At 32.4% G+C, this 12,786-nt stretch overlaps 1 protein-coding gene across 4 annotated transcripts; it reads left to right on the top strand.

The window, feature by feature from the left end:
- The first annotated feature begins 4,665 nt into the window (after positions 1-4,665).
- Positions 4,666-10,847, top strand: LOC129290290 (protein FAR1-RELATED SEQUENCE 2). Of its 4 annotated transcripts, none has more exons than XM_054927023.1 (7): positions 4,666-5,055; positions 5,685-7,796; positions 7,889-7,945; positions 8,052-8,120; positions 8,564-8,629; positions 9,150-9,230; positions 10,436-10,847. In XM_054927023.1, exons 2-7 carry the CDS (start codon positions 5,733-5,735, stop codon positions 10,439-10,441), a joined length of 2,343 nt encoding a protein of 780 aa, XP_054782998.1. In that variant the 5' UTR covers positions 4,666-5,055; positions 5,685-5,732; the 3' UTR covers positions 10,442-10,847. The 4 variants fall into 4 exon arrangements, with proteins under 4 accessions (XP_054782998.1, XP_054782997.1, XP_054782999.1 ...); XM_054927022.1 differs by lacking the exon at positions 10,436-10,847 and adding an exon at positions 9,655-10,294; XM_054927024.1 differs by lacking the exons at positions 8,564-8,629; positions 9,150-9,230; positions 10,436-10,847 and adding exons at positions 8,267-8,308; positions 8,416-8,509.
- The last annotated feature ends 1,939 nt before the right edge of the window (positions 10,848-12,786 follow it).

Here is a 12,786-nt window from a genome sequence, read left to right as displayed (position 1 = left end):
AATGTAATATGTTGACTTTTAATAGTTAAATATGCCAAGTGCTCAAGAAATTTTTTATTGCCAATAGTAAGTTATAATTAAAATTATCAATGAATATGAATATAAATTGATGATTATAAAAAATATCTCATAAAAAACATTCAAGTTTGATTCCAATTTAAATCACATCGTTCAAAAACCAAACCAAATTGATTAGATAAACAATTGACTTAATTTTAATATTTAGTAAATTGATTAGTTTGGTTTGATTTAGCTGAACACCCTTAATAGAAACTCAACAAATTGGGTAATAGAAGAATTTGAGTGGAATTAAAAAAAAAACCAACATCCACAAAAAGCTAATGAAAAGTTAATAAACATGTGAAAATTTATTAAAACGTCCCCAAAATAACTATCTAAAAACCAGTCAATATAACCAACATCCACCAAAAAAAAAAATCAGTCAAAAGAAGTCAACCTCCATATGAAACTGGCATGTTTTTTAAAGACCCAATATTTTAAAGAGCGATTCATTTTGTAGAAGTCATTGTATGAAAAAATGGGTTTGTATTGCAGGTTTGTCTTAAGAGGAATGCGCATCACAATCCGGGAAACACGATATTCATGCAAGAGAGTATTTGAAGGAAAAAAATCCGAGAGAAAGAGAGACCACCCATACATGTCTTTTTTGTTAGTGGAAGATGCTAAGGATGGTTCAAATAGATAGATTAGCACATGTAAGAAGCAGTTGAACAACATTGAATATGTAATTTGTATTTTGTAATGCAGACGTACGTTGCACTAGTGGACTACTGATATATATATATATATATATATGTATAGTATTTGTTCAATCTATTTTATCATGATATGCTTTGTACAAGTTAAGTTAATCTCTGTACTTCTTTGCAATTTTTAGTTCAAATTGTGTGTAAGTGTGCAGGGTTCATACAAGTAGTAAGATTGTAAATCTTTGAATTGTTTGTACTGTTATAATAATAACTGATCCCTTTTTTAATGTTTAGTTGGGCAAAGCGCCAAGGAAGTATTTGATTAAGGGGTATAATTAGTACTTGATTTTATATATTTAATATATTTTTCTCTAATCAAATGAAAACAAGTATATTTTAATATATTAATAATATTAATAACAAGATTTTGTTATAAAGTAAATAATCAATACAATATACATATGCTAATTTAATTGAAAATAAATACTTTAAATATATAAAAGTAAGTATATAATTTTTTCCATATGATTAATATATATTTTTCTGATTTTATATAATTTTAAAAATAATTTAAAAGATTAAGTTGCATTTTTATCTTAAAAACATTTTCTGATGAGTACACAGCATCCTAAAATATTTATTATAATAATTTCATCTCTCAAGTAATTAAAACGAAGCATATTTGTACCTAATATTAAATATCCTAACGTTGACTATTAAAAATACTGATTGAGACTTAAATTTGATTAAAAATGTAACTTGTCATGCTAGGTGTATTCGAGAGGTTCATTTTTGGCCCTGTTCTATTCTTTGAGAAGCAACCAGTATTCTAAACTATTTGCATTGTACCAATTTCACTACTAAAATAATTAAACCATAACATATTTCTAAACATCCTTATAACCAAATTCCTTTTCCGCCATTCTTCTTTTATTTTTATTAAAATATTATGTTTAATTATGGATGTTCAGAAAGAAGAAGCCATGTAGGCTTTAACGATAAAAAGTAGAGAGATAAAGAAATGGTGTGGGAGTACATTATTGGGTGTGACCTCTTTCTCTTAATTAGCCATGCCATTCCCAACGTTTTTAATTATGCTTGTTTATACATTCAATTGTCAATTAGTCCTACCTACCAATTCCCTTTATTGGTAATTTGTAGCTTTTTTATTATTAAAAATGTTATCCTCCCTCTCTAAATTTGAAGGTAGTAGTTTCAATGATCGAACTAATTTTTATTTTAATTAAACTTAAAGAAGGGTAGAAAAGAAATTTATCTAAGTTATCTATGGATGTTTAGAAATATGCTTTGTTTTAACTATTTTATGGGTGAAATTGTTATGATGCGAATAGTTTAAGATATTGAATATTTCTCAAAAATAATTTAAGAATAAAAATGCACCTTAACTCAAATTTACTAGCATGACAAGTAATATTTTTGATCAAACCTAAGTCCTAGTCATCATTTTTATTAGTTAACATTAGGATATTCAATGTCGTGAAAAATATGTTATATTTTAATTACTTTAAAGATAAAATTACTATAATAAATAATCTATGACATTAAATACTTCTCGAAAAATAGTTTAAGAGTAAAAATACATTTCACCCTAATTTAAATTTGGCTAAAATGCATAAATTTTTTTATTTAAATTTTGAGATAGTTGTATATGACTTTCTTCACATTTCAACATTTAAACTTAACCCCTAACATTTAATTTTATTTTTCAAAACCTCCTATCATTAGTTAACTATTATTTTATTAACCTAGTTATTGTCCTGTCATATTAATATAATACACATGACACATGACATTAAAAAATATTTTTACTATTTTTTAACACAATTTAAGAAAGGGTAAAATTTTAATTTTTACTTTTAACACACATAATGATGCTCTCATTTTTTTTTAGTTGAGAGACATTGTTCTCATTGTTCATGAGCAAAGAAAGATTATAATTTTATTATTCTTTATCAATTAAAATTGCTTTTTATATTAAATAAATGAAAATAAAAATATCTAAAAGCTCTCATTAATAAAAGTCATGTACATTTCGTTATCTTGTTTATTTTTCAAACTCTTAGGCCATGTTTGGTACACAGGCCTACATTTAAAAGGATTGAGATTGGTATTGAAGCTGGAATTGGGATTACAATTGAGAATGAGATTAGAACTTTAAAATTATGTATGGTATGGAGTAATAATTGTAGAGAATACTTTCCTTCATTTTATTTTATAATTAACATAAATTATAAAAAGACTATAATAACCTTTATAATTTAAAAAATTACCAAAACCCATCTCTTTATCACTCACAAATCAAACCCAACCTCCCCCTGCTGCCTATCACCCTATTCAATGACATGGAATTGGAAGCAACGCAGCAATGGTTCTCGTATGTGATGGATCTCAAAGATTTAAAGGCAAATGCAATGACCTTGTTCAAAGCAGATTTAAAGGCAAGAAGGCAAGTAGATGCGAGGAAATAGAGTGCTGGAGGACTGCAAGAGGTAGACGGAGGGAGAAGGGAGGAAGACGAAGGAAGAAGACTCGAACTAGTGGTGGAGGATGGCGGGAGGTAGACAGAAGGAGAAGGGAGGAAGATGAAGGGAGAATGGTGTCAATGGTGGAAGATGGCAGGAAGACAACGGGAGATGAAGGAAGATGAAGTGAGAATGGCCAAAGATAGACAGAGGGAGAAGGGAGGAAGACGAACCTGTTAATGGTAGAGGATTGCGCTGATACTAGGGATGACTATGGCAACTTAACTGAGTGAGAGAACGGTGAGGGATGGGGTTGGAGGCAAGGGTAGAGAGACGGAAAGAGGGTGTGAGAATGAGGGTAATTTGGTATGAAAAAAAAATCAATTCTAAAATTGTTTTGCCAATACCAAGGGGTGTTGGATTGAGTAATCCCATGTAGATGGGATTGGGCATAAGATTAAATTTCCCAATGCTCCATACCAAACACAAAAAGCTGATACTAGCTAGTGCCAATGCCAGTCTCATCTCTCCAATCCTTTGTACTAAACAAGGCCTTATTTGTTTATAGTTATTATTTTCTCTTTTAAATGAAGTTTTCAATATTTATTCAAACAAAAATATATGTTACTAGTATGTTACAAATAGAATGTGTGTTGCTTTAAAATAATTTTTTTTTTGCTATTTGTGATTTGTATCAATTTTGTTAAAAAAACTTATAAAATATCATATTTTTGTTATATTAAAGGATAAATTTTTATTTATATAGTTCTTATCAATGTGAATTTTTAAATATGTATATTTTTTATTTGTTTAACTGAATCAATACAAATCACAAATAGAAAAAAAAATTCTTATTTTAATGCAACACACATTCATTTGTAACATATCAATAAGATATATTTTTGTTTGAATAAATACTGAAAACTTCATTTAAAAGGAAAAATAATAGCCATAATCAAATAAGAGTCTGAAAAAGTAAACAAGATAATGAAATGTATATGACTTTTATTAATGATAGCTTTTAGATATTTTTATTTTCATTTATTTAATATAAAAAGTTATTTTAATTAATAAAGAATAATAAAATTATATTTTTTTAAAATTATATTACATGTGAATAATGAGAACAATACCATTCAACTAAAAAATAATAATATTATCATGTGTATTCAAAATAAAAAATGTAATTTTGTTCCTCCTTAAACTATGTTAAAAAATAATATATTTTTTTTCATGTTATGTTTTATATGTATTGTATTAATCTAATATGAAAATAATTATATTAATAAATTAATAATTAATTAATACTAAGGGGTTTTGAAAAAATATTAAACACTATGGAGGAGGTTAAATTTAAATATTTAAATGTAAAGACTATATGCAATTATTTTAAAATTTAAAAAATTTTATACATTTTAGACTTTAAATTAATTAATCTTGATAATAACAGGTCAATACTGCGATGAAACGCATCGCGCATCGGCCTTGTTTCCTTCACCGGTCCGGAGAGTGAAATGATCCAATCCTCGAACTCGAATCGATCTAACCGCAGCAGCCTTCCCTTTGCTCTCTGCTTTAGACTGAGAGTCTCTCCTCCTCCTCCTCCTCCTCCTATGCAGTTTTATGGCTGCATGATTCTTTTCTCTATCCGCTTTCTTATCTGAAATGAAACCAACGATGGCAGTTCTGTTGCATACTGCCTAGGTATTTGGTTCGTGAGGCCATATGTAGCCGTTGTTGGCGGCTATGGTCAGTGTGATGCTGACACCTTAATCAATTACCAAAATTTGAGCGCCTTACCTAACTCAGGATGAATTGAAGGCGGAATTGTGTCGTGGGCGCATATTCTGATGTGATAAGAGGTCAAATTTCATAAACTTGGGCCTCTTAATTAGGTAGTTAGGCATATGGATAAGGACTTCATCTAATTGTAGCTGAGCAAGTGATTTTTTGTTTGATTCTTGCAAGCTGTGAATTTACTCATGACTGAAGTTTCATACGAGTTATTGTTGTCATTTCTAACCTAGTGGGATTTCAAGTTTTCACTTTCTGCATAATACATTGATTGTGCGGATTAGCTATTTAATTATTTTGTAGAAATATGATTGCATTAATTTTAAAATACGTGCTTGGTTTGCTCATTTCAAACCGTTCAATATGTGTATTTATATGTGACAATGCATGTACTGTTGTTAATTTATTTTTTTAATCATACAAGCATGCAGATTCTGTATAATAATTATATTTAAAAATGAGTAAAATATAAGTAATCGAAATGTGAATATAAGTTACAACTTACAAACAATCTTTACAGAAGTATTTTATTTATTTACGATGAAGAGAACAAGCCTTGAAAAGTTTTATGTTACTAACTACTTGTGAAGTTCTTATGAATATTACAAATTTCTCGATGGTATTAGGATAGACTGAATTCTCTAGTATTTTTGCCTTTGTAAGATTGTATATTCTTATTTTTATACTTTTATTTCAGGTATTTTTAAATGACTGGCATTTCCTATTGAATACTGGAAATTTACCCATGGAGATAGATCTTGAGCTGCCAACATGTGATCAGGGGAAGTCAGAATTTGGATCCTTTGGAAAAGGGGTGGCCGATTCTGCATGTGATATGCATATTGAGGAGCAACAATGTACTGATTGTCCAACAGTGACTGAACACTATGAGGAAGTCTCTTGTGGAAGTGCTTTGTCTTGTCCGGAGCAGGTGTATGCTATTAATAAAAATCCTATAAAGGAGCCTCAGAATGGCTTGGAATTTGAATCAAAGGAGCAAGCTTATTTTTTCTACAGAGAATATGCTCGCTCTGTGGGATTTGGTATCACAATAAAAGCCAGTCGGCGCTCAAAAAAGTCTGGTATGTTTATTGACATTAAAATTGCTTGTTCCAGGTTTGGAAGCAAGCGTGAGTCTGGTACAACTGTTAATCCACGATCATGTATAAAAACAAACTGTAAGGCTGGTTTGCATTTGAAAAAGAAGCCAGATGGTAAATGGATTATATATAGTATTGTGAAGGAGCATAACCATGAGATCTGTCCAGATGATTTTCTCAGGGGACGGCAAAAACAGCCCAGTGATGCAGCTTGTCCAAAGAAGGGTTTACAGTTGGCACTGGATGAGGAAGATGCTCGAGTGATGATTGAATATTTTTTGTCCATGCAAAATGATAATCCCAACTTCTTCTATGCTATAGACCTGGACCATAATAAGTGTTTGAGAAATGTGTTTTGGGTTGATTCAAAGGGTCGGCTTGATTATCAGAATTTCAATGATGTTGTTTTCATTGACACTTTTTACTTGCAAAACAAATATAAAATTCCATTTGTTCCTATTGTGGGAGTCAATCATCACTTTCAGTACATTTTGCTTGGATGTGCTCTGATTGGGGAGGTGACTACTTCTGCTTTTGTATGGCTATTGGAGGCATGGCTCAAAGCAATGAGTAGCCTAGCACCAAAAGCAATTATCACAGACCAAGAAAACTTCTTGAAAGAAGCCATTGTAGAAATGTTGCCACATACACATCATTTTTTCTGTATATGGCACATCTCAAAAAAAATTACTGAAAATTTGGGTTATATGATAGATCAAAATAGTAATTTTATGAAAAAATTCAGGAAATGTGTTCATGACTCTTTGTTTGATGAGCAGTTTGAAAAGAGATGGCGGAAACTGATCAATAGATTTGAACTAAAGGACAATGGATTGGTTCAATCATTGTTTGAGGATCGTAAAAAGTGGGTTCCAACATACATGCAGAATGTTTTTTTGGCTGGAATGTCCACAGCTGAGAGGTCTAAAAGTATAGTCTCATACTATGACAAGTATGTTTGTGTTGATTATACATTTAATGACTTTATTGAACAATATAAAGTTTTCTGTTCAGAGAGATTGGACATGGAAACCATAGCAGACTTTGAAACTAGCGAAAAGCAGCCTGCATTAAGATCCCTATTATCTTTTGAGAAGCAGCTCTTGGTGATTTACACAGATGCCATTTTTAGAAAATTTCAATCAGAGATATTGGGAGTGATGTCTTGCCGCCTTCTAAAGGAAAGAGAAGACAGTGCCAGTGTAACTTTTCGAGTTGAGGATTTGGAAGTAAAAAAGAAATTCATTGTGTCTTGGAAAGAATCAGAGTTGAATGTTTGTTGTTCATGTCATTTATTTGAGTACAAGGGTTTTCTATGTAGACATGCAATGCTTGTCATGCAGATTTCTGGTTTAACAAACATTCCATCCCATTATATTTTAAAACGATGGACAAGAGATGCAAAGGCGAATCAACTTGTGGGTGTTGATACAAGCCGCAGGCTTGCTGACAGAGTGCAACGTTTTAATGATCTATGTAGGAGGGCTATTATACTAAGTGAAATTGGGTCTTTATCTCCGGATACTTACCAAGTTGCATTTCAGGCACTGGAGGAAGTTTATAAAAACTGTGTGATTGCAAATAATTCGGTAAAAAGCATATTGGAACCCAACACCTCGGTACTTAATGGTGCTGTTGATGTTGAAGGGGAGAATTATCTCAGCCATACGACCAAGACAACTAAGAAAAGGAAGTCATATAATAAAAGGGTTAGTTGGTGATCAACTTGTGTGGGGATGCTAGAACTTGTTTTGAGTTGTAGAAAGTGGTGGGCATTCTTAAACGGTTTTGCATATTACAGGGACGCTCTGAACCTGAAAGAACAAATATGATGATGCTGGATGCCTTTCAAAAGAGGGTTTGTGACATGTTGCATTTTATGGAATTATCGCTTTCATTGCTGGAAGAAATTTTTATTTGCTATATTGTTTGCATCACAACACGTGTGCAATTTATATTTGCAGGATCAAGTAAATACAAGAGCACACAACTTTGATAACTGTTACATTCCAAGACAGGACACGCACACAGTGGTATGAGAAATCTTTTATGATGTTGATATTGACAGTAAAAGTTTGTCTTACTATAACAGTTACGTTGTTACTTTATTGAATATTGGTCCCTTTAATTTCAATTTATATCTTGAATCCGAAATATTGTTTTGCCTCCGCTGTCATAGGACTTGGATTCTAGAGCTCCAACTCTTGATAGCTATCATGAGGTACAACAGAATGTGCCTGGAGATGTGTCCTCTGTCATCTCTGTACTTCTTTCATGTGGGAAGCGATGAAAAATATATGACTTTATTGTTGTTTTATACCTTTAAAGGACCAGATTAACTTAGTTTCTTGCATTCAAGATGGTTATCATGGCAATCAGTCAGCAGCACCGAGCTGGTAGAGGCTTGTGTGACTCTACTTCCTTAGCTCAATTTTGGGAGATGTGTAGGGATCTCATACTCTGTTGTGATCTTCAGGGTCAATTGCATTCTGTGCCAAGCCGTAGTCACCATTACAGGATGCAGCAGAGCATTCAAGGACTGGTACTGGTTTAAATTATTTGACTCAATATGGCTTTAGTAGGGCTTTTAAGCTTCTATTACCATCATTTTCTTCCTTATTTATCTCGTACGCATATAGTATTTTTACGGGTTTTTCTATTCGATCTTAGAGGAGCAGTCTGTTGTACTATACCGACTGGCTTATCCTGAAACACAGCAAAGAAAAACGATTGTTATCTTCTAATGAAATATTTTTCAAATACTGTAAGAAAAAATTTATACACAAGTAATTCTTTAGCTTAAAAATTTATTATTATTATTATTATATGAATTTGCTTTTGATAATTTTGTTGATTCATATTGTAAAGGGATATGGGACAGGCTTGAGGCGAGACACAAATCGAAGTTATCTTGTCTCAGTCTTGTTCCAAGTCCTAGTTAAATGCTGATGAATAAACTAGATTGGGGTTGCTGAGAGCCAACAAGTTGGGCCTTAAGTTGCCATATCTATATGGCTTAATACGTTAGCAATACTCAAATTTGGTTTGATTTGTTTTTGCAGCTGCAGGGACAACTCAGTCTTTCAACTTCAACAATTCATCATCATGCTTCTTTTGATCTTCAAGAAAATCTGGATGATATGGTAAGCGCTTGGAAGGACTCTCAGTTCGAATCTGTGTTCTAAAGTTCATATACTAAGTTTGCAATGAAGTCATGTATAATATTTGATAGATATCAAAGTATTTTCTGAAAAAGAAATGGTAAATCTCATTTTTTTTTACACACATTCTTCATTAGTTCATTTGTTTTAAGAAAACACTTTACTTTTCCGTGCACCAAACATACACTTATGCTTCATTTGATATGATGGAAATGATTTTGATGGAAATGGAAATGGATATGGAAGTGAAAATAGATATTGAAATGGAAATGGATATGGGGTTTATTTAAAGATATGTTTGGTATGTTTATGAAGTCTTGGTATACTTCTTAAAAAAAAAAAAAATATATATATATATATATTCATAATGTTAAAAGACTAAAATGCCCTTTCTAAAAAAACCTAGATTAACAAAAATAGTAAACCGCCATTGAACCCCATCGAAGACACCAATCCCCAGCAACACCATCATCCATCAACAACACAAATTGAAAATTCTTTCAAAGCAACAACAACAATCGTACGATGAAGCAGTCAGAGATGATGAATTGAAGATTTAGTTGGAGATTTGGTTGCTATTGCTGTTGAAGATTTGGATGAGCCTAGAGATCTGGACAAAGTCGAAGACGAAGATGAATGAGAATGAAGCAAACAAGAGAGAGAGATGTTGAAGATGGAGAAGAATGGAGTGAAGAGGTGAGATTTGGTCACTGTTGCTGTTGGAGATCTGGACGGAGTCAAAGTCGAAGAAAAATGAAGCGAAGAGGAAGAGTTGCCACTACCACCATCTTTGCCACGCACAGTAGACGATAGATAATTGTTGCTGGTATCTTCCTTGTTTTGTGATCTGGCATCTGGTGATGATGAGAGATGAGAAGGAAGTTGTTTTGTCGGTCCGGTGATCAGGGGAGACAAGGAGTCTAGAAACAAGAAGGGAAAAAATGATACAAATTTGGCTTCCATGGAATTTTTCACAATTCCATGGATCAACAAATGGAATTTATTTTTGTTATTTTTATTGAATTGAATTCCACATGGAATTAAGATATGCTATGCCAAACAACCTAAAATTTGATTTTCACCTCTAATTCCATTTTCATGCCTCCCATTTCTAATGTACCAAACGAGACCTTAGTTTGGTGACTAATTGTATTTACATACTGATGTACGTATGATTTTTTCTTTAGGAATGACCTGCTGGGGGCTCGTAGTTTCACAGGGGTTCGGAAGCAAGTATGCAACTACATGATAAATCCTTCTTTGGATAGTTGAAAGAGAGTTCCTTTTTCTTTTTGTGTTAGATTATGATAGCTAATATATATAAATGTTGTGTATCTATTTGGTTTTATTTTAATTTTTAAGTTAGTAGTTCTTATCGTGTGGTGAACACCTTTTGCTGCTGAATCATGGGGCAGACTTATGCACGCCTAGTCCCAGAGATTCTTGTGTTTCAGTATCTCAGGATATATTGATTTAGGTAAGGCCTCTTAACGCCTTTCCTGGGATTGGGCCACTTTAAAATCCTCAATGTTTTGACATTTTAACCTATGAATCTTTAAGCATAGTGACATGGTTTATACTCATGGATTGTTGGTTTGATTCATTCTGGCGCATAGGTTCTTCCTAGAGGAAGTGTAGAGTATACTTGAATTTTGGCATGATAGAAGTAAGATATTAAAAAATTGAGTTTTCAAGAGAGAGGAGAGAGTTTAAAGAGACATGGTTAAGAAATTTCTCCAAATAAGTTCTGCCTTATAACATAACTGAAACTTTCTTATATAGAGAAAGGGAGAAGGATTGGGATGACATCTTCATAATTACAAGAAGACAAACTAATATTACATACTTTCATACTTTTAAATACACATTACTTAAAGCAAAAGTTAAAGGAATCAATTTGATTAAAGTAAATAGCTTTGTTCAAAAGTCAAAAGTAATTTTTGACAATGATTACTAAAAGACAAAGCTAACACCAATTAAAGGAAGCATAATTAAAGCAAAGCAGATTCCTTCTTAATGATTGAGAGTGAGGCCTTAATTATTGCAATATTTTGGATATATTTTTGATCAGATGATAGATTGAATCATCTCTTTTCCTCTTTTCTGAGTCACTTAGTAGAGAGAGATTCGGTGAAGAGCTATTCCTTATCGAAGTCTTCATCCATATCTTAAGAAAGTTTAGGGATAGTCATGTCTTTTTGCTCTAAAAATAGTTGATAGGTTTGAATCTTTATTTCATATAGGTCTTGGTTATTTGGAGGAAATGATGGAGGGGTATATGATGATGCTTTATGATAAGAATCCATCCATGTAGCGTATCCTTTTTGAACATCAGTGTTAGAAAGCCATTCTAGATATTCATATTGAATAGTTGGTGATTGATCATTAGGGAGTATGGGCCGATGAGGAATAGGGCATAGAGATGTACACTTGAGGTTTAGATTTATTGCTAGTGAATTGTTCGTTTCACATAAAAATTCTTTTAATTCACTTAAAATTGAATTTTCATGTGATGGCCAATTGGTTGAGGTCTTTCATAGACATGCTTGGTTGGCCACATAGAGATTTCTACGAATACCAAGATGATAGGTATAATGAATGACAAAGAAGAAATAAGCCTTTTGTTCGGTCAATAGTTTTTCTTTTTCAATAGTTCATATGTTTCACTGACTTGAGAGAGTTCCTTGTGCCAGCTGGGTATTGGTGAAAACCAGTCAAGAAGCTTATAAAGGTTTGACCCTTCATTAGCAAAGTCATATAAATAATGATATATGATTAATGGAGGAAAAGCTAAGGCACATGCATAGAGGGTTGAAAGGGATGAGAGATATCATATGGCTTCATTTGCGATAAGTCCTTTTATGAAAGGTATGGCTAGGTATGGAGCTTGAATGTCAAAGAACTCAAGTTGAGATTGAATCTGAGTTTTTTTGAAAGAGAAGGTGGAGCCAAAAGAACAAACTCTTTTTGGCTAACTTGTTAACTTTAGGGACAGTGTTAGGACTATGGCCAGGTAGAAAAACTAGTTGACCATGTATCATGTTGAGAATGAAGAGAGGTTGAAGTTGTAAGGGTGTTATGAGATTGATCTTTTTTTGGGGTCTAGTGAGATAATCTGCAATGGTGTTGTGATTTTTTTTGATGTGTCGGACTGTTAATTTATAAAAGGGAGAACCAGTCCTTCCATCGTAGGAGTTGAGCTTCAAGGAGTATCTTTTTACTTTGAGCAAGGATCTTTAGGAATGATGTATTGTCCGTTTCTATCACAAAGTGATAAGGGATGAGATAAAAGCTAAAATTTTCTATGCCACGCTTCACAACTATGACTTTTTTATAGGTTATGTGGTACCACTTTTTAAAAAGTTTGAATTCACCATTGACATGGCCACACTAATGTCTTTTCTCGTTTTCTTCATCTATGAGTGCTGCTCCTCAATAATCAGCACTTGATTTTGTTTGCAAAATTCTCTATCTTTTGTCACGATTCCTTAATGGAGGAGGATGTTGACAAACTTGCTTTAAATGTTGGATAGCTTTT

The sequence above is a fragment of the Prosopis cineraria genome, unplaced genomic scaffold (assembly GCF_029017545.1).
Source record: "Prosopis cineraria cultivar Desert tree isolate PC_DT_omini unplaced genomic scaffold, ASM2901754v1 PC13, whole genome shotgun sequence".
Classification (NCBI taxonomy): Eukaryota; Viridiplantae; Streptophyta; class Magnoliopsida; order Fabales; family Fabaceae; genus Prosopis; species Prosopis cineraria.
This window is presented reverse-complemented; position numbering and strand designations above follow the sequence as displayed.

Bases quoted from the DNA above. Each gene is read 5' to 3' on its own strand.
- LOC129290290 (XM_054927022.1), top strand. From the start codon at position 5,733: ATGGAGATAGATCTTGAGCTGCCAACATGTGATCAGGGGAAGTCAGAA. The intron at 7,946-8,051 runs GTTTGTGACATG...TTATATTTGCAG, and splicing joins TGGATGCCTTTCAAAAGAGG to GATCAAGTAAATACAAGAGC. The intron at 8,121-8,563 runs GTATGAGAAATC...TGTGATCTTCAG, and splicing joins GACAGGACACGCACACAGTG to GGTCAATTGCATTCTGTGCC.